Source organism: Sinocyclocheilus anshuiensis, unplaced genomic scaffold (genome assembly GCF_001515605.1).
Source record: "Sinocyclocheilus anshuiensis isolate Anshui unplaced genomic scaffold, SAMN03320099.WGS_v1.1 scaffold628, whole genome shotgun sequence".
Lineage (NCBI taxonomy): Eukaryota > Metazoa > Chordata > Actinopteri > Cypriniformes > Cyprinidae > Sinocyclocheilus > Sinocyclocheilus anshuiensis.
In genome coordinates this window covers 597790-617489 of record NW_015555750.1, presented here as the reverse complement: position 1 = coordinate 617489, position 19700 = coordinate 597790, and the positions used below count along the sequence as shown (strand labels likewise).

The following is a 19700-nucleotide window of genomic DNA, read 5'->3' as shown; positions in this document are numbered from 1 at the left end:
TGTAAATGTCATTTTAAAATAGGTCAGAATACACACAAAAAAAAAAAGCACTGCAAAAATTTCCTTTTTGTATAAGTCTTCTTTTCCATGCTGATATATCTAAACATCCTTGAAACAAAATAAATGTACTTTTCAAACTTTCAATCAAACTTCATTTGTGAAAAATTTAATTTTAAAATAGGTCAGAAAATATTGCACTGCAAAAATGTTGTATAGTCTTTATTTTCAGTATTGATATGTATATGTCTAACATCTTTGAAACAAAATAAATGTACTTTTCAAGCTTTTAATCAAACTTCAACAGTGAAAAATGTAATTGTAAATGCCATTTTACACGAGAACGAGAACTGCTCGTGGTCTCAGCCAACCCTTTCTATACAGCTAGGTTTGTCAACCATAACTCCTTCCATGACAGTCAGGAACCTTGGAGTTGTGATGGATTATCAGTTAAGCTTCACAGACCATATTGCTACAACGGCCCGGTCCTGCAGGTTTGCCTTATACAACATTAGGAAGATTAGACCCTTCCTAACAGAGCAGACCGCACAGCTCCTTGTCCAAGCTCTTGTTCTCTCCAGACTGGACTATTGTAATTCTCTCTTGGTGGGCCTTCCTGCATGTACTATCAAGCCTCTGCAACTGATCCAAGAATGAAGCAGCCAGAGTGGTCTTCAACGAGCCGAAGAAAGCTCACGTCACACCTCTCTTCATCAGCTTGCACTGGCTGCCAATAGCTGCTCGCATCAAATTCAAGGTACTAACTATTCTACTCTACTCTGCTCTGCTCTACTCTATTTATAAAAAAAACCCCACCTTGCTATGTGCACTGTGCTAGACTAACTGAGACTTTTCACAGCACTTGTATATTGTTGCTCTCTCGTTGGTCTGATTGCTTTTACTTTGTTACACAAAAGTAATAAATAATTACACATTCATTTTGACTAATTTTTTCAATTGGAATTAGGGTTATTATAGTAAACTAAAACTAAAACCATAAAAAAACCTTTGTCATGTGAAAAGTACTCATTTGTAAGTCGCTTTGGATAAAAGCGTCTGCGAAATGACTAAATGTAAATTTTAAAATAGGTCAGAAAATATTGCACTGCAAAATTTTGTATAGTATAATCTTTCTTTCCAGTATTGATATGTCTAACATCTTTGAAACAAAATAAATGTACTTTTCAACTTTTAATCAAACTTCATTAGTGAAAAATTGAATTTTAAATGTCATTTTAAAATAGGTCAGAAAACATTGCACTGCAAAAATGTTGTATAGTATAGTTTTTCTTTCCAGAATTGATATGTCTAACATCTGTGAATTAAAACAAATGTACTTTTTAAACTTTTAATAAAAATGAATAGATAAACAAATAAAAATATAAATAATAATAATAATAATAATTATTATTATTATGATAAGAAGAAGAAAATAAAAATAAATGCATGCGAGTGACTGGTTTTAGTTACCTGAAGGGGCAGTCTACAGCATTGACCATGAAACATCTGACCACTGGACAGCATTATTGACCAATAAGAATAAAAAAGTGATGTAGTCTTTGCCATTTAGATATTTTTAACTGAAAAACAAGAACAACAACACTTGATAATTAGGAAAATTATGTATTGCAATGCAGTCTGGTCTTAGTTCTCTTTGAATAAGTACCATAATTTGCGATGCACACTTAACATTGTTCATAGAGCCCAGACTGGTTTTAAGCTGATGTATATATTTGTGTTCTTTCATTTGATCTAGCAGTCCGGTGGTGCTCTGTTCATGTATGTACCCATGTATATTCATAAAGTCTGATATGCACCATAAGGTTATTATCCATAAATGTCAGCAGATAATTAATTAGTTCTGTCTTCTGGCTGCTCCCTGTGTCTCATTAGCAAAGCATGGACGAATAACTCCATTCATATTCATACCAAAAATATACAGACCTACTCTTTCTCTGTCAGAGTACAACCGGATTTCTGTGTTGACATTGATGCAAGGTCTAACATTTCTAGTGCTTGTTTTCCCTTTTTTAAAATTCAGTTTCTACCTTTGTAACCCCTAAAGTGTGACTATTTGTGGGTCAAATGGTGTCTAGAGATTTGAATGTGTGAAGTGCTCTCAGAAATTCAACATTTACTCAACATTTCAGTAATCTCTGGTTCTGAAAAGAATCGAAGGGACCATTGGCAAATTCTCAGTGTTCAGCAAAGCCAAGTGCACACTACAACATTTATTGATGCTCTTCTAGCAGTTGCACTTGTGAAACACACTCTAAGTGCTACAATAGATTCAGGTCAGTTGAAACCATTTTGAACTATGTCCAAACAATCTTGTAATTGACGGCCTTCATTTGTGATTAGTTCTGCATCATGCGCATCAACAAGACAGAAAACAACAGTGAGTCTCTAAATGTACACAGGGCATCAACCTTCAGTCATCGCTTAAACTGATTGATTTAAGCTACCCTGGAGGCTTGCTCTGTTAGGCCTATATTAGGCCCTCTCGTGTCTTAATTTCCTCAAACGCTGTTAAAACATCCATTCATTAGTTTTGCATACTAGACCTTTTGATTTGACCAAAGCAGTTCTGCATGGTGCAAGTAAATTTGTCTGACAGTTGCAAAATAGATAATTATGTAAATAAACAGGTGGACACGTGTTGACATAAATCTGATTGAGAGGCAGAGGTTTTCATTATGGCTTCATTATTTCCTGCCCTTCATGTTGATGACATCACACTGAGCTTCTGAATGCATTATCTCCTGCCGGACAGCTTACTTCAATCATACACTCCATTACTGATAACCCCAGGGCTTATGATTAACAGGCACCTACTGACATTTAGAGAGTACCTACCAGGTCTCAATGAAGAGGATAACAGTGATTTAGGTATTTTTCAAATGAAACACTTTTTCTTTGAGGTTTAACATTTGGAATGAGGAGAATGTAACAGTGCTGCAGGTCAGGTCTCACGTCTCCCGTGCCTCTGGACTTCTTTTTAATAATGTTTTAAAAATAAATTAATTATTTTATTCAGCAAGGATGCATTGAATTGATCAAAAGTGACAGTAAAGACATTTGTAATGTTACAAATTATCTCTATAAAAAATTATGTGCTTTCGACCGTCACAGAAGTATCACAAAAAATTAAATAAAAAATAAGCAGCACAAATGTTTCTTGAGCACCAAATCAGAATATTATAATGATTTCTGAAGGATCACATGACACTGAAGGAGTAATAATTGCTGAGAAATCAGCTTTGCCATCACAAGAATAAATGACATTAAAAATGTTATTTTCAAAGAGAAAAGTTATTTCAAATAAAAATAATATTTCACAGTATTACTATTTTTAATGTATTTTTGATTGAATAAATGCAGCATTGATGAGCATAAGAGGCTTCTTTTATTTCACAAACATTAAAAAGTCTTACCAATGCCAAATCCTATATATTTTCAATGTTTTTTTAACAAGATCAAACACTAGCTGCAGACATTTAAAACAAGGTTAATCTACTCATGTTTCTAGTCTGATATAAAACAAATTTTAAGAACCCAAATCTGGTTAGAGAATAGTGACTAAAAAATACCATGCCAAACTATTGCATACTGGCCTAAATCAAATGTAATGCATGATTAGAAACAATAAACATGTTTAGATATGGTTGAATTGTCTTATTTTGTACATATGATCTGATATAATTAAAAATAAAGAGTATGTTCAACTAATAATATACAAAAATGAAATGTAGCTCAATCACTTTCTTGCAACAAACTTGCCTAAAAAAAAACAGTACAACCAAGAAGCCATTTTTGTGCTGGCACAGTACATTTAGTTTGTTGATCTAATAAAAACAATTATTTGAATGATGATCAGAAGGTTAAAGTGTGAGACCTACAGAGACATAGAGATGGATGAACACATAGAGAGACAGAGAGAGAATGAGAGGAGCCTGTCCCATCTGTTTGAGAGAGCCGTGTTCTGGCTCTGTCTGAGATGCTCACCCTCACAGCCTGTAAGGCATTAACCGCACAGAGCCCTTGACACGCCTCTCAATCTCTTTAATTATTAAGCATTTATCTCAGTATGTCCCTCAGGCGTGCCTTATCGCAGGTGAGGAGGTGCACCGAGCAACCCATGGCATCATGGGAGATTCTGAGCTAGGGCAGATTAGGGAGGAGCACCTGCCAACAGGCTTACTGCAGGATTTGCTCACCGAAGTCTGCAAGGATTCCTGCAACGCTTCACATGTTCACTGCTTTAAGAGTAAATTCAGGTGTGTGTGCATGCAAGTTTGCTTGAGTTTGCACATACATGCATGCTTTTATGGGAAAGGGCTGCTAAAGAATGACTCACAATCTTTCAGGAAGTTGCACGCCCTTGCTTTATCTTAAGTGGGATGCCTCAAAAATGGTGGCTGACTTGTGTTATGTGCAGATTACAGAAGGTGTTCTGCAGCCTTCAGTCTTAGCCAGGGATTTGTTCGCAGAGCATGGCGCCCCAGTCTAGCATTTTGTGTCAAAAGTTTGTATTAATATGAATATGCAAGCTTGTCTTTGTGGGTGTTTCTCAAAAAAGACAGAGAGGAAAATAAATCATGCATCAAATTTTTTTTTTTTTAGACAAGTTACTCTTTCAATTCTGAGTGACAGATTAAGTTGAATATCCCCATAAATCTTTCCAAACGGATCAATTTCAAACCGAACAAATGCTGTGACCATAAACGGATAAAATCTGGCCATATAAACATGATTTATGTAGTCAGTAGGGGAGGAATACATTAAGTAAATGCTGGGTCAAGAAAGGTTATAGTTAAATCATATCATTCATATATTTGAATCACTTCTAATACATAAAAATAGCAATATAGGTGATGTAGTAGCTTACGCCCAGTAAAGCCCTCAAAGGTTTTATCATTATTGCTATCATCTGTCATTATGTTTAGTCATTCACACTGGGTCCCAATGATAGTAATAAGTCCTTTTGTCATAGTGCTGCAAAAACGGGACAAACAATTGCTTGCTTTTTACATTGTGCTGTCATTTTATGGCCTGCATTGTCATTTAAATGCTAAAATGTTGCTTAAAATAACAATTTATTTAAAATGACAGTTTTCTTAAATGCTTGTAAAAATCAATTATAAATGTAATTAGGCACAAGTATCCATTTGTTTCTTTTTAAGCTAATGACATTAGGCAAGAATGTAATTAGATCAAAAGCAAACCCATTTAAAACAGCAGTAAAAGCAGAGCGAATGTTTGTAGCCGTATGGTATTTACTCAGTGCTATGTCCAGGCTGTTATCGAGAACTCCCTTAAGGCATGTCTGTGGTTGAAACGCATTAACAACAGAAGCAATAACGACGGTTTCAGCTAAAGAGAAACACAATACAAATAAACATCGTAATCTAGCTCTAATTCCCCAGCTGCCACTGAGAGCGGAGGGAATCGGAGGGCGATATCTTGACAGTTGTCTTGAAATTAACCGAAACAATTGTAGGGAATGGTTCCTAATTCACTCTTTAAAAAGATACAGGATCATTTGAGACCACAGAAGTTTGTAAAGCTCTCCAACTGATGCCATTTTGAGTCTATTGACTGCTGTATGAAACTTTGAAAGATATTATTTTGGGGGGAAAAGTCAAAGGCAATCAGTGTGAAGGTTTAAAGGAATAGTTCACCCAAAAATGAAAATTGTCATTGACTGAAAAATGAAAACTGTCATTAATTACTAATGTAACAACTTTATTCAACAATTTCTTCTCTTCCGTGTCAGTCTTCGACGAGTATTCACAACAGTTCCACGATGTATGCCTGTGCATTCCTCTATTTGCAAACATCATAGTACTCTTGTGAACACACGTTGAAAACCAACACTGAAGTTGCCAGTTGTGTTGCTGTCTATGCAAGGTCAGAAAGCTCTCGGATTTAATCAAAAATATCTTCATTTGTGTTCCGAAGATGAACGAATTCTTCTTGTCTTGCAGGTTTGGAATGATATGAGGGTGAGTAAATATTGACGGAATTTTCATTTTGGGGTGAACTGTCCCTTTAAGTTGATAGTAAGTGAAAACAAATATATTCTATTATATCCTTTTAATAATTGTTTATCCTTGTGAACTTCATAACGCTAACATACAGGGCCATACATTTTTTCAATATGCGGTCAGGTTTGAATTGTAATAGTGTGGTTATAAAATGGGGACAAATGTTTGGTGCATTTTTTTGCTATTCAAAATAATACATGCAACCTTGGGGTGTATCTTAGCAGAAATAAATGAAAATACCGAAAATCTGGGGGCAAATACTTTTTCACAGCACTGGAAGTACTACATACAAACTTTGCCAAAAATTGCTGTTAAAACTCCCAACGTGACATTAACACACATTTCTACACACAAATGGCCTCATTGGATTTTTGACTCCTTTGATGCCATTTGACTATTGTGTTAAAGGGGTCATATGATGCGATTTCAATGGGTTTTCATGTTTTTGAATCATCGCTCCGGCCTGACAGGGCATCATCACAATGTGGCAAGGGGCGTAACATTTCCGTCTCACGCTTGAGGTATTCGACCAATCACAACGCACTGGATAGCTGGCCAATCACAGCACACCTCGCTTTTTCAGACCGATGAGCTTTGTAAAAATCGATGTGTTTCAGAAGGCGGGGCATAGAGGAGAAACAATAATGTACAGTATGTGGAAAATAATGTGTTTTTTGAACCTTAAACCGCATAAACACATTTCATTACACCAAATACACAAAATACTGTTCTTTTTAGCAGCATCATATGACCCCTTTAATAGTGTTCATGAAGCACAGTTCACACAGACTTCACTTTCAATCCTTTTCAACATGGCAAATCTGCATGACCAACTTGAACCCTTTGCCAAATCTACACACACTCACGTGAAATTCCCTATCACATGGATTCCTACTGAAATGATGGATTCTGCTCATTAAAATCCACAGAACAACAGTAAATATCTTTAGGCAGAGGATTCTAAGATGCTATAGACATTGAATCTTAAGGCATGATTTCTTTATGGTATAAAATGTTAGGCCACACACATTTCTTGACTGTAGTGGAACCTGTAACCTTTCCAGGTTTCCCAGTGGGTTGTTTGTGCAAGTAGTGAATTGAACTAGATTTTGAATCGACTAGCATAACCTGGGGACTAGTAAAAAAGGTAAGCAATTGTCTCAGGTTAACCATAAAACGTCACATATGCGCTTGCATAGGGTTGGTTGGATTTAAAGACGCTCTGGGCTGAGTTTTATCTGCTCATTCATCATATCAGACCCATTTAGGAAAGCCTGAGAGGGTTGAATGAATCATTACGGAAAGCGCAGTCTGCACCCTCAAAACTGTTCTCAGTTGGGCAGCCATTATCTACAGTGTTCACCCTGATTACAGACCATGTGTGCTCAGTGGACAGCCAAGGCCAAGGACACTAATGCCCGGGTGTGTCTGTACTTGCTCTCCAGTACTTACACTTAAAGGTGCAGCACACAGCGGGAACCCCGAAGGAAACATGGATGGTTTCTTTCAAATGTGGTCAGCCATTCTGGTTCTCCATTTCCACAGGTCACCGGATCCAGGACAAGGACAGGAACCTTTAAGGACCATTGAATCTTAACTACATTCATTCCCCACACCACATATCCAGTGGCTGTGTTCCAAAACCTAGTGAGCATTCTTGCTGTCTAATGCCCACACAGGCAATACTAACTGAAACAGACCCTCACAAATGATTTACTTAGGATGCTCTACACAACAGCAACTCATCAGCGCATCTCAGCACTTAAGACAAAGTTGATTTGCATGTTGCTATGCATCCTAATGACATTTTTACAGTCAAGGATGAATGCAATGCCTTAGAAGTTAGCTAAAAGATGTCCACCCTCTGCTGCCAATCTTTGTTGATACGCAAATCATGAAGCCTAAAAATACTGCCTGTTGACAGCTTGCTAGGTTTTGGAACACAGCCTTTTCTTGTTACTATCATAGACTATGACAAGTGATCTGTAACACAAATGTGTGCTATGCTTAAAAAAAGCAGAGTCCAAATAACTTAAACTTTTATATTGGGACACTTTTATTTACAGAAGAAAAATTACACTGGATTACAAGAATTCCACAAGTACAGTTGGGCTTATGGAGTGCTCCCTTTAGATTGCTGAAAAGAAATGGGCAACATTCCACAATGTTCTATTGCGCTGAATGTGGAGAGCCAGGTGTATATGAAATACAATGCTGAAATAATGCAAAAAACTTTTTTGGGAGAAATTTGTTGGCCCAAACTACAGTGAACATGAACATGGATCTCAAGACTTAATTCTCAAACTCTGGTAAAATGATCATGCGTCTAAGCAGTATGCCATTCCCATCCATGTTATTGCAACACTAAAATCCTGATCACCGGCAGACACCTCATCTCTCATATAACCAAAGCGTCTTCTCTCAAAAGATCCCAAAATGGCATAGATTTGATTTCCAAAAAAAGCTAACTACATAGCGATACCTCGGTGATGCATCTGAACCCAGTTTCCTGGGCATCTGCCCTTCTTTAGCTCTTGATATCTTTCAGTCAGTTGGACACAATATCTTTTTTGAAAGATAGACAATTTTGATAAACATAATTCATAATCAGTGATGTGTGACACTAAGACAGAACCTGGAATGAATCATATTTTTTTCGTTTGTGAAACATTCTAAAGAAATAACCAGTATATTTACATTGGTGTACTTGAATAGGTATTTATAATGTTTTCCTTATATTCACGTAAAACTTGGCAACCTCTACTTTCTTTACATGTCACTCTCATTCTACACTCCATGCTCGCTAGTACACGCATCCAAACACCCCAAAGACAACACGTCCATGCTCAGATGCACCCACTTACAAACTTTCACACGCTTCTAAAGGGAATGCACTCTTTTTTTGTTTCCGCAATATCTTGACATGAAAGTATGACTCAAGCTATGCTCCTTTGACTCTGATGAAACAATAGCGTTTAAAACGAGGACATATTTTCATCCACAAAAACACTTGTAATCTATGACAAATTCATAATTCAAGCCGAAGAGTTGGGCATGTGTCAGCGCTCAATACCGGGACCACCCATTTACCATGTACTCAGTTTGAGGTCAAGTGTGATTGATCCTCGCTTTGCTACTGAGCATTTGGTAATTTCTTTGCATTTGGGCGAGACATATAGTGGCAAAAAGGCTAGAAAATAAACACGTTACTCAAACAGTGACCCAAAACTACAACACGGACTGCAAAAAGAGGTGGGGGATTTCTACACGTACTGCATTAAAAAGCGATGTTTGCGCAACCACACTGGAAAAGTGCAACAACCGGATCCCAAAGAAAGAGGGAATGAGAGAGCAAGAGAAAACATGAAGCTTACGGCGGAAACCCAACCTCTTTAAGTAACAAAGAATCAGACTCAAAGCAACAGCAAAGCCTTGAAAAAACAAAACCAAAAAAAACAAACCAAAAAAAAAAAAGAGGCCCAAAACAAGCAAGAACAAGCACAAATAAACAGGAGCCTGTTTGTTGAGCGGCAACCTCCGAAAAATGTTTCACAAAGCAGTTATCGCGTGGCCTCTTCTGATACCCCGACGACGAGTCTCTAACAAAGGATCTTACAATTGGTTGGCGTGTTCTTGCTTGTATTCTCATTAGTTTGCTTGCTGTTGGTCTCCGGGTGGCTCACTTTGCATGTTCTTTTAGAGGATAGCAGGGCCTCCATTACGCTTTACTGTCCTCATGTGTCATGTGTAGGCTGTTGTCACCGTGAACTTTGATTTCGATTGTGTCTGGTTTCAGCGTCTCCTTGCCGTTTTCCTCTTTTAGTGGCAGTTTCCTGTGGAAAGAAAAAAAAACAGCAGGTGCACGTGGTCAGTTTGACAGGGTCGACAAAAACACATTTTCAATTAACAACTGGATACTGTGGGTCCCCTGAGGCTAAAATTGAGACTTAGGGTGCTTTTTGCAGACCAGAGTCCATTTATCACCACAGGTCGGTTCGTTTGGTTAGTTTTATGAACTTTTCATGCTTGAAAAGGTGGCTTGGGCTCAGGTTTGTACCCAGCACTGAACTACACAAACAGATTTTGAATGTTTTTGAAAATACTTTCTTATGCTCAAAAGATTATATTAAATCAAAAGTTACAGTAAAATATTCAGAAATATTATTAACATTTAAAATGACTGTTTTCTATTTAAATACATATTTTAAAATGTAATTTATTCCTGTGATGGCAAATCTGAATTTTCAGCAGCCATTGCTTCAGTCTTCAAGGTCCCATTATCCTTCAGAAATCATTCTAATATGCTGATTTGCTTATTATTATCAATGCTGAAAATGGTTGTTCACCGTGATACATTTTTTTATATTTACATTTGAAACTGATTTTTTTGTAACAATGTAAACAATATCTACGGTCACTTTTCAACTGAATGCATCCTAAAAAAAATGGGTTATTTGTGTGATCCTCTTGGGCCACATAGTGAGCACTGTGACGCACAGTCGTGTCTGTGCATTATCTCAAAGACCCCTGTGTGGCTCTTCATCACATAGGATTATACTGGAAAGGAACCAGCCTCTGTTCACTGGGATCATCATCACTCTAATAACATTATTAAAGTCTAGGCCGGTGCCTTTGGGTAAGTATAGAGTGCATATCAGATGAACGCAATAGTCTGCATGCTAGAACATCAAAGCCGTGCTGCTTGTTATTGGAGCTGAAGACAATCACAGCCCTTAATCTCTTTGAACTTTTAGCCAAGTAAACCTGACAGGAGTTTTTCCAGCTGGGAAAGACTTAGACTGGCACTGCATAACTACAGATCAGTGATCCTGCAAACCAAAGGACAAAGTCTACAGAGGAAATGTGTCAAGAACCGTGAAGACACTAGCCAGGGGCAAAAACACATAGTATACTCATCAAGCAATAAACCATAGATTGCATAAGTCAAAGGAGTGATTCATAATCAACGAACTGATAAGACTGCACACTAAGTACTTTTTTGACGCACATGCAGAAATAAATACTGATTAACTGCTACTGTACAACTGTTGCTCTGTCACACCTGTCTATTTCTGCATAACTTGAGGACTTTGTATTGCAGCATGTCTTGCTGGCAACTGATGACAATCTGTTATAGCCAGTGTAAGGTTTACAGGTAACGTTACTTTTACGTTTACTTAAGTAATGCACTTCAATGTGGTACTCATAACAAAAATTGATGATGTTACATTATTACTTTCTATGGAAAGTAGCATGTTATTTTTTCTAACTGATATTTGATTGAAGCTGTCATTTGAGAACGTTTTACAAGAAAATACCATTTCAGTTTTTCTACTTCAAAATGTTACATTCAATTTAATGTCACTTGCTGTTTTTGTAATCGATTGTGAAATTTACTAGCAATTTTTTAGTGGAAATTATTTCACCAATTATTTTTTTTCAGTGTTGAGTGAAAATGATTGCCAGCTTTTTTTTTTTACTTTTAAATATAAATTTTTCTTAAATATGCTATGGCATATAGGCCATAAATAAGAATTTCAATACATGTATTTATATGGGAATTAAAGTCACAGAAAACAGTGTATCATGTACCTGTACATTTGCCATTTTTGTAATTTCTAAGGCAAAAAAAAATTCAACTGAATTTGTCATTAAATAAAATAACTTAATTATTCAACAAGTAATATCTTGTTGCTTGTAAAAGTATTTTGCTTTATTTTTAAATCTCTTGAATTAGCGTCAAATTTTCATATGATGAAAATAGCGTATGTTAAATAAATGCATAACTGATGCAGAAGGGATACTCACAGGTAGGCAGCTTTGCCCTCCTCTAGCTCTTTGCTCTTGCCGCTTGTGGCTGTCTTTTTGCTGCAGAGCTTGCGGGTGATGCACATGAGCATGCCGCACTGGCGCAGGAAGAAGCAGCTGACGTCCACTAGCACGAGCAGCAGCAGCAGGCCAGCTAACCCCAGCCCAACCACTGCGCCCAGGCCTAGGCCGCTGAACAGCGAATCTGCTGAGACAGAATGCACACATAGCAATCAATGATGCGCCTCAACAACACAACACTCTATCTACAGTTATTTTCAAATTTCAGAGATAAAAATCCAGAGTTAAATTGTGTAAAAAAATTAAATAAAATAGTCACTGCCAAAAGCAATTGCTGGAACTGGGAAGGGATGTAAAAGTCAATTAAAACATTCATTAAACATAATATAACAACAATCTTCTACCAACAATACACTAAATGTAGGTACCTCATGTAATTTAAGTTTGCATTGAGTTTATCATTAAGGTGATGCAACTCTGGTGACATTTTTAAACTCTAAAGACTTTGCATGAGAAAATGAGGCTGTCTGAGAACCTATTCAGAAGAAAACATCCATTTTGAAGGAACTTTCTGGGCAACGCTGCTGCTCTAAACACATCAATCACACATGCTGTTGAAAGTAGCATTGCCATTAGCAAAAGCATCCCAGAAGTCTGTGGTTTGATCTGGACACAGTGACAGGGCATCAGAGTGAGAAAAGTGACACATGTTAGATGGGAGGAAGACAGGCATGCTAAACAGAAGAGAAAACTGAGCAATTCAGTAGCTGTCTGGTTTTATTCAAAGCAAAAATATTTTTTTATATCAATGAATCAACCTAAAGACAAATTTATATCAACAAAACTACTTTTTTATGGGTTAAAACAGGTAGAAATAGTTCTTTAAGGCATCAATTGCAGGTTTCCACTTCTGCAGTGTAAAATAACTACTGTAAAAAACACTAAACTAAAACTAATAAATAAAGATATAAACATATATAAAACACCAAAACTAATAAAAATGACAACAAAATTACTAAAACTTGAACAAAATTTAAAGTGAAAACAGATTATATGAAAATAAATTTTAATTGAAAATATTAACAAAAACTATAACAGTGTGTTGCTTAAATGACACCTCAACCAGGAATGTGCATTTCAAATTCTATGAACAACATCAACATTACAGAAGGAACTGTGATGTTTATAATTGTCCTTATTTAAACCTATACGATTATGACCTCAAAACTTCAGATTAGGAAGATCGTTTGTCCATCACGATCTTTCGACTATTTTCAAATGTCTCCATGCAACAGCATATCAATTCATACATGAACAAGCTGCTCTCAAAGACCTCAGATTTATTGACCCTGGTATGGTTTTACTTTTGATGCATGACTTATCAGCCAACGCATCTGTTTTTCACCATCTTGAGCCTTGCTCTCCCTGAGAAATGTGTCTCCGCTCCTATAGCTGATTTGTTGTTGATTTATAACATCATTAGAAGCTCAATTTAGCATCTCGTTAATATCACTTATCCTGAAGTTCCACAAATGGGCGTGATCCATCCGCATCGGAGTTCAACGCACTCAATTAATTAAGTACGAACGGTGATTGAGACTCAGCAATGAGAAGCAATAACTCAAGCTCGATTGATTGTGTCTGGACTGAAGGGAGGTCTGTGGGTGGGATCCCAGCAGATGATTGACAAGGTAATGAAGCTTGTAATCATGCGTGGGGCTTAATGGCTGTGTCACGCTGATACATGACTAAGTAGGGCTTAAACAGAACCACGGTTTTCTAGTTTGGAACACTTTTACATGGAAAAACTTTCAGCGTGACGTATAGGCAGCAGGAGCGTGTGAGACCCTGTTAATGCACTCTCTTCAAGGTTGAAGTACTGTATATCCCTCAGCCTTTGAGCTGTGCCGCTTAATCATTCAAACACTTACCTCTGCACTTACGACACCAATAAATGCTGAAAGCTGGAGACAGGAAGGGGTTTTAAAAATAGACTTCAGTCAAACCAGAGTAAATCTGTTATGAGGAGGTTTCAGATTATAGTAAAATACCATGGAAATTACACCCTTACATTGTGAATAGCCCCGTAAATGTTTGGCAAATGCATTTGATGTGCTATGACAGGAACAAGTAAGCCTCTTTCTAAGTGTGCTACAGTCATTACCCTTATAGTTTGATTATATAACATTTTCTCGAGTGTAATCAAACTGAAATGGTGTGCGTACACACACACACACACACACACACACACACACACACACACACACACACGCGCGCGCGCAACACTTCCATACCTGTTGAAATATTTAAAAATGTGTATTGGGGTCTCTATGCCACTTTAAGTAAAAATGAAATCAAAATAGAACTTTTACCATAATACCTGTTCTTGGTTTTGTGAATTTTCGTTGTTGCTTATTCCAGCAAAAAAAAAAAATGCATGGCAAACTTTAATCACAATATAAGAACTTTCTCCAATTCTGAAATGACGTTCACTTCTGTGCTGACATTATCAGTCCCAACTTTTTCAACTCTTTGATATAGAAATCCTTTTTCACGATTGAATCAACTTCTGATGGACAAAATAAATTCCCACCCTGCTTTTCTTTCATTTAAAATTTAGCTTCACTCAAAAATGCAATAATTTAAATAAGAAAATAGGATTGCAAATGCAATTTCATGATAACTTAAATGTCACATGGGGACAGGAAGAAGTCTAAAGAATGCAAATCAGTCAAACCAAAGTAAATATCTTCTAAGGAAGCTTTAAGGTCAGTTCACGACAGATGGAGATCAACGCCGACAATCACCAGAGTACAGTACGTTCCTTCATAGACATTCCAAGACTCAATAAATCATGCCGCGAAACCAAGTGCCGACCAACGGCAACAAACGGCGATAGAGGTAACACACTCATCTGACCAAACCCGACAAACGTGTCTGTTGTCGTTATTCAGTGCCGTGTGACTTTGCCTTAAGACAGTAAAATACTGTGGAAATGATGCCCTCATGAACAGCCAAGCAAATGTTTTGCCAAATGTATTAGATGTGCCATTAAAAAAAAAAAAATGTTTTTTGTTACAAGCTACTAAACGGCCAAAGTACCCACCTAGCCCACCTAAAATGGCACTTTTATAGCTTCCTGGGTTGTATTAAGTGAAATTATTGAGCTGACCAGTGACAGTTTGGTCCTTTTTTACTAATCAACCCATAAAACCCAAAGAGCACTCCATAAAATGAGACCGTTTTCTTATCTTCAGGCTGAAAGGCTTCCTTCTGGAGTCCTGAGGTAATTTAAAGCTTTGGCCATTATGGAAAAGTTCTCGAGTTTAAGACTCCTCCTCCTCTCCTCACCCTATGCTGGCCCAGCAACCCCTGCACTACCTACACAGAGGACACATGCCAAGCATGACTCCATAATTATGGTTTAAAGACTCTGATGCTCATTAAGACGCTATGCTTGACGAGCAGAAGGGACCCTCTAGCCGTTAAACGATTAATAGACCGACTGCCGTCAGGATAGCCATTATCAGTGGCAAAGATGTCTTTGCGCAGCATGAGGTTGTACTGATCGGTCAGAACGAATGAAATGGGTGTCAAGTGGCACCAATTAGACGTCACTTTTCCATACCTTCAATAGAGTTCTCTATAACGCTTGAAGTGTATCAATGAAAATTAACATTATAGTAACCATTTCATTAGTTGGTTATGTACGAACACAACATAATTCCAAATTAATGTCATCATGAATTTCACATTCAAATGGAGGCTCTGAAATAATTTTTGCTGCTGATTGTTGTTCTGTATGTTTCAATAAACATCTTTCATTAATTTTATTTTAACATAATTTTTATACAATAATGACATCATGTACTCACCCTCATGCAGCTTCAAACCTGTATGACTTTGTATCTTCTGCAAATCACACATTGTTTTGAAGATATTTTTTTAAATATTTAAAAGCTCTACAATGTTTTTCCTTTCTCTGTATTGGAGACACATTGTTGCTTGTGTTATTTAAGGAAATGTCTGATACCTTCTGATTTATAATGTCACACACCTGGCTTTAGAATGAATGGCTGTACTCTGGCTAGCTGGATGGACTTCGCTTATTTCTCTTCTTGAAGCCAAAAAAAGCTTATTTATGGTCAGTGTGATCAGCTGTAATGGACAGCAGTAAAACAACAGGTCCATTTTCATTTGCTGGAATCTTTTCCAGCTGGAACCGTCAACAAAGAGCCATTCTAATCTTATAAGAAGTCAAGCCACATTAGGAAATAAGGGCTTTAATGGACTTGGTTTCAGACCTTTTCTTTTAACGAGAACAATATGACATGCCCATAAATGAAACTCAATGTTCTATTGCTGTGTAATGAGAGAATAGAGAGGGCAGCACGTAGAGATGATCAAGATTAATAGTCTCCATTGACCTGACCTCCATTGATTTACGATTGTCTTAATTAGGTCAGGTATGCCATGAGGGTATTAAAACCTCTCACCTTTTTTACAATGTACAATGATAAAAATTTACAACTCCCAACCGCAAAACATTATGCAATCCTAATTGTGATTCCATGCTGTGAACTTCAAAACGTATTGACCGACTGCAACTAAACACATTGCACCAAGGAATGTCTGTTACACCCCCCCCAGAAGCTCAATACCTTTTTTACAAAAGGAGAAAAAAAAAAGCTGACAGAGATGATAAAGATCAGAGTCTGACATCTTACCTTCTACAAACTTAAGATCAATCACTGATACCTGTTTTCACTGCTTCAGTTAAAAATAAGGAACCTTGTCATTAGTAATTCTGCTAAATAGCCCTTCAGCATTGACAGAGACTTATTCAATATGTTTATCTTTCCTTGATTGCTTTACTAGTCAATATTTCGAGCTATTATGTGCAAGAAAAGGATTCAGATAATTCAATGCTTTTGCATTTGACCCTCTTTAATAAACCAAACGATGAACACAAACTGCTTTATGTGTCAGTGTTCTACATTAACTGGTTCACTGGTACAAGGATAAACCATGATTAGTGTTTGGAATCTGAGTTAAGAGGCTGTAGTTATTGCATCAGAGTAAGCTGGTTTATTTGAGAAATGCCGAAAGATTTCTATGCTACTTTTGACATGAATTCAAATAGTTTCTTCAAACATGTTGCATGAGAAAAGCACAATCTATTGTTATGCACTTCACATTTAATGGATCTTAAAATGTATACTTCTGATGACAGAAAACAAATAAACTTCATGTAACTGACTACAGCACACCACTTCATCAAATCAAGATTGCAATACTGCATCCGGAAAGTCAAGAAAAGTGAAGCATGTCCATTCTACCATTTAAAGGTTTAAGGTCAGTATAATTTTTTTTAAAGAAATTGATACTTTTATTCAGCTAAGGTGATTAAAAAGACATGTATGTTGTCAAATGAATGCATTTTTTAAAACCTTCTATTAATTGAAGAATCTTCAAAAAATATTTTCATATTTTCATGAAGGATCATGTGACACTGAAGACTGGAGTAAGGCTGCTGAAATTTCAGCATTGCCAAAACAGGAAGAAATTACATTTTAAAATACATAAAAACAGAAACCATTTTTTAAAATTGTAATAATATTTCGAAATATAGCTTTTTTTTTTAACTGTATTTTTGATCAAATAAATGCAGCCTTTATTAAATGTCTTACTGACCCAAAACTCTTGAACGGTAGTGTAGACCTGATTTTAGTCCTGTACAATTACATGTAAAAATGACTGTTAGCTTAATTCACTGTATTCATATACTACATCTCCTTCATGGCAGCAACATTCTTCACAAATTCACAGACTGCAAACAATTCCAGTTACTCATGTTGTTCCTCATCAATACTGAGAATATACAATAAAGTAGCACGACAACATCTCTGCCAGAGGTGTACCCAGAGAATAAAAATTCATGTGCATTATATTTTGAATCACTGGGAGAGAGAAACCTTGTTTTATGTTTCTCATATTACTGGTAACAGAAAGTCGGCCTGTTTGATTTATGATACCAGTGTTTAAAAGTCATATCAATTTGAAATCCTACTTGACTCCATTTAATGAGTGCTGCATTGTATATCTCTGTATGCGCATATCAGCAACATCATTAAATGCATTCTCTCAAGCGATGCAACTGCTGACATTTCCCATAGTCATAATAAACCAAAACAAAAGAGCCTGTGGATGCACAGAAGATGGAAAAGCCCTCACGCTGGTGGCTTATACTGTTCTTTGTAAACACCAGCAAAAAGGAGCTCATTAAACATAAAACTCGGGGTCGGATTGCTACTGTTACAGGTAGAGAACAAATGAACCACTCAGTTTTTCCTCTTCCTTTGTTGTTAATAATGTGCAAAACCTTTATGGACAAAGAGGCTGGTTTTGGCATGGAAGGTGGCCAGGATAGTGAGATCAGCTCACAAGCATGGACAATAACGCCACCAGAAGGGGCAATGAACATGGCTGAGGCTCAGCGAGCCATTGGTGGGGGCAAAAAAAATCCATGGCTTAGTCTTTTGGGCTCATTCCAGGCAAGGTGAAGATGGAGCAATGTCAACACAGACACAAGCACAGCAACAGTGACAGAGAAGCTCCGAAGACGTTCACTGCATAGATGGGCTGCACAGGGAGATGTCCACGTCCGGTTGGAGGGGGCTCGCAACACTGATCTGCAATGAGATGGAGGGGAGAGGGAACGGGAAGGAAGAGGGAAAGACATACAGTAGGTGTGTGGAGCCAGCACAGGATGGTTACGCACACAGAAGGTCACGCGAGAGAATGAAAAGCGGTTTATTCACAACACCATAGCAGTGGGTTAATAGAACAGATGATTACAAGAGTACAAATGAGATAAACAGATTATTTGGGTGCAGGTCAGGAAATAACCAGGGGTGAATGTGACAATAATGTTGACATACAAGCGAAGAGTGAGTGAGCAGTCCAAACCAGTGTCCGTTGTAAAGGTTTGTTTGATTGAAAAGATCGCAGGGCGTTTATAGGCACACAGAAAGGGAAGTTTAGTGGCAGTTCATTGCAAAACAAAAAGCCCAGCGATTTGCGATGTGGCCCAGAATGCGTTGCATAATTCATTAGGTGGGAATTGGAGAGCAGGATTGTTTAGAGTGAAACAACGAGACGAAGCACAATAGAATTATAAATAAGAGCGTGGGCCAGTGGGGATGAAGGGGTGCAGGCGGAGAGGGAGAGAAAAAGGAAAGGATGAGGAGGAGTTGGGAGAGAATATACAAATGACATTGAATTAACAAGGTAAATCCAAGCTGCTGAGAAGCAGTGCTGTCAACACACACACACTCTCAGATGTATACCTATGCATGCACTGACACTGCCTCTAGGAACATTTCATACATAATTGTACAAGTCCAGACAAAATTTAAATATCATCTGTCAATATCATGGCATTTTTCAGGACAGGCATTTTGTCCCAACAGCAGACTGCAAGGCATATTTTGTTTATCATGTACTAAAAAGATAAAATGAAATAAAATGACTGACTTGTTCTATCCATCCATCCATCCATCCATCCATCTTTTTCTAGCAGTATATGGTGGCATTGTGAGGACATTGTCCTCACCACTTTATGAAATAGCTTGCAGCTACACTTTTGTGTTCATCAGTTGCATCCCCTAATATAAATCCACTCACGGACAGCTGCAATTTTGCTTGCTTAGAGAAGATATGAACCTGGGACCCCATACACTCAAAGCAAAATGCTTACATCGACACCATTACACATTTATCCTCTATTCCAAACATCTATCAAAAAAAAAAAAAAAAAAAATCAAG

General features: G+C 37.2%; 1 protein-coding gene across 1 annotated transcript in view; it reads right to left on the bottom strand.

The window, feature by feature from the left end:
• Positions 1 to 8097: 8097 nt before the first annotated feature.
• Positions 8098 to 19700, bottom strand: part of LOC107673712 (neural cell adhesion molecule 2) — a 239412-nt gene continuing 227809 nt past the window's right edge. Inside the window, exons 16-17 of the mRNA XM_016467446.1 lie at positions 11853 to 12057; positions 8098 to 9877 (exon numbers count right to left, since the gene is read on the bottom strand). Coding sequence (XP_016322932.1) covers positions 9763 to 9877; positions 11853 to 12057 — 320 coding nt within the window. The 3' untranslated portion in view covers positions 8098 to 9762. The remainder of the gene's footprint in view (positions 9878 to 11852; positions 12058 to 19700) is intronic.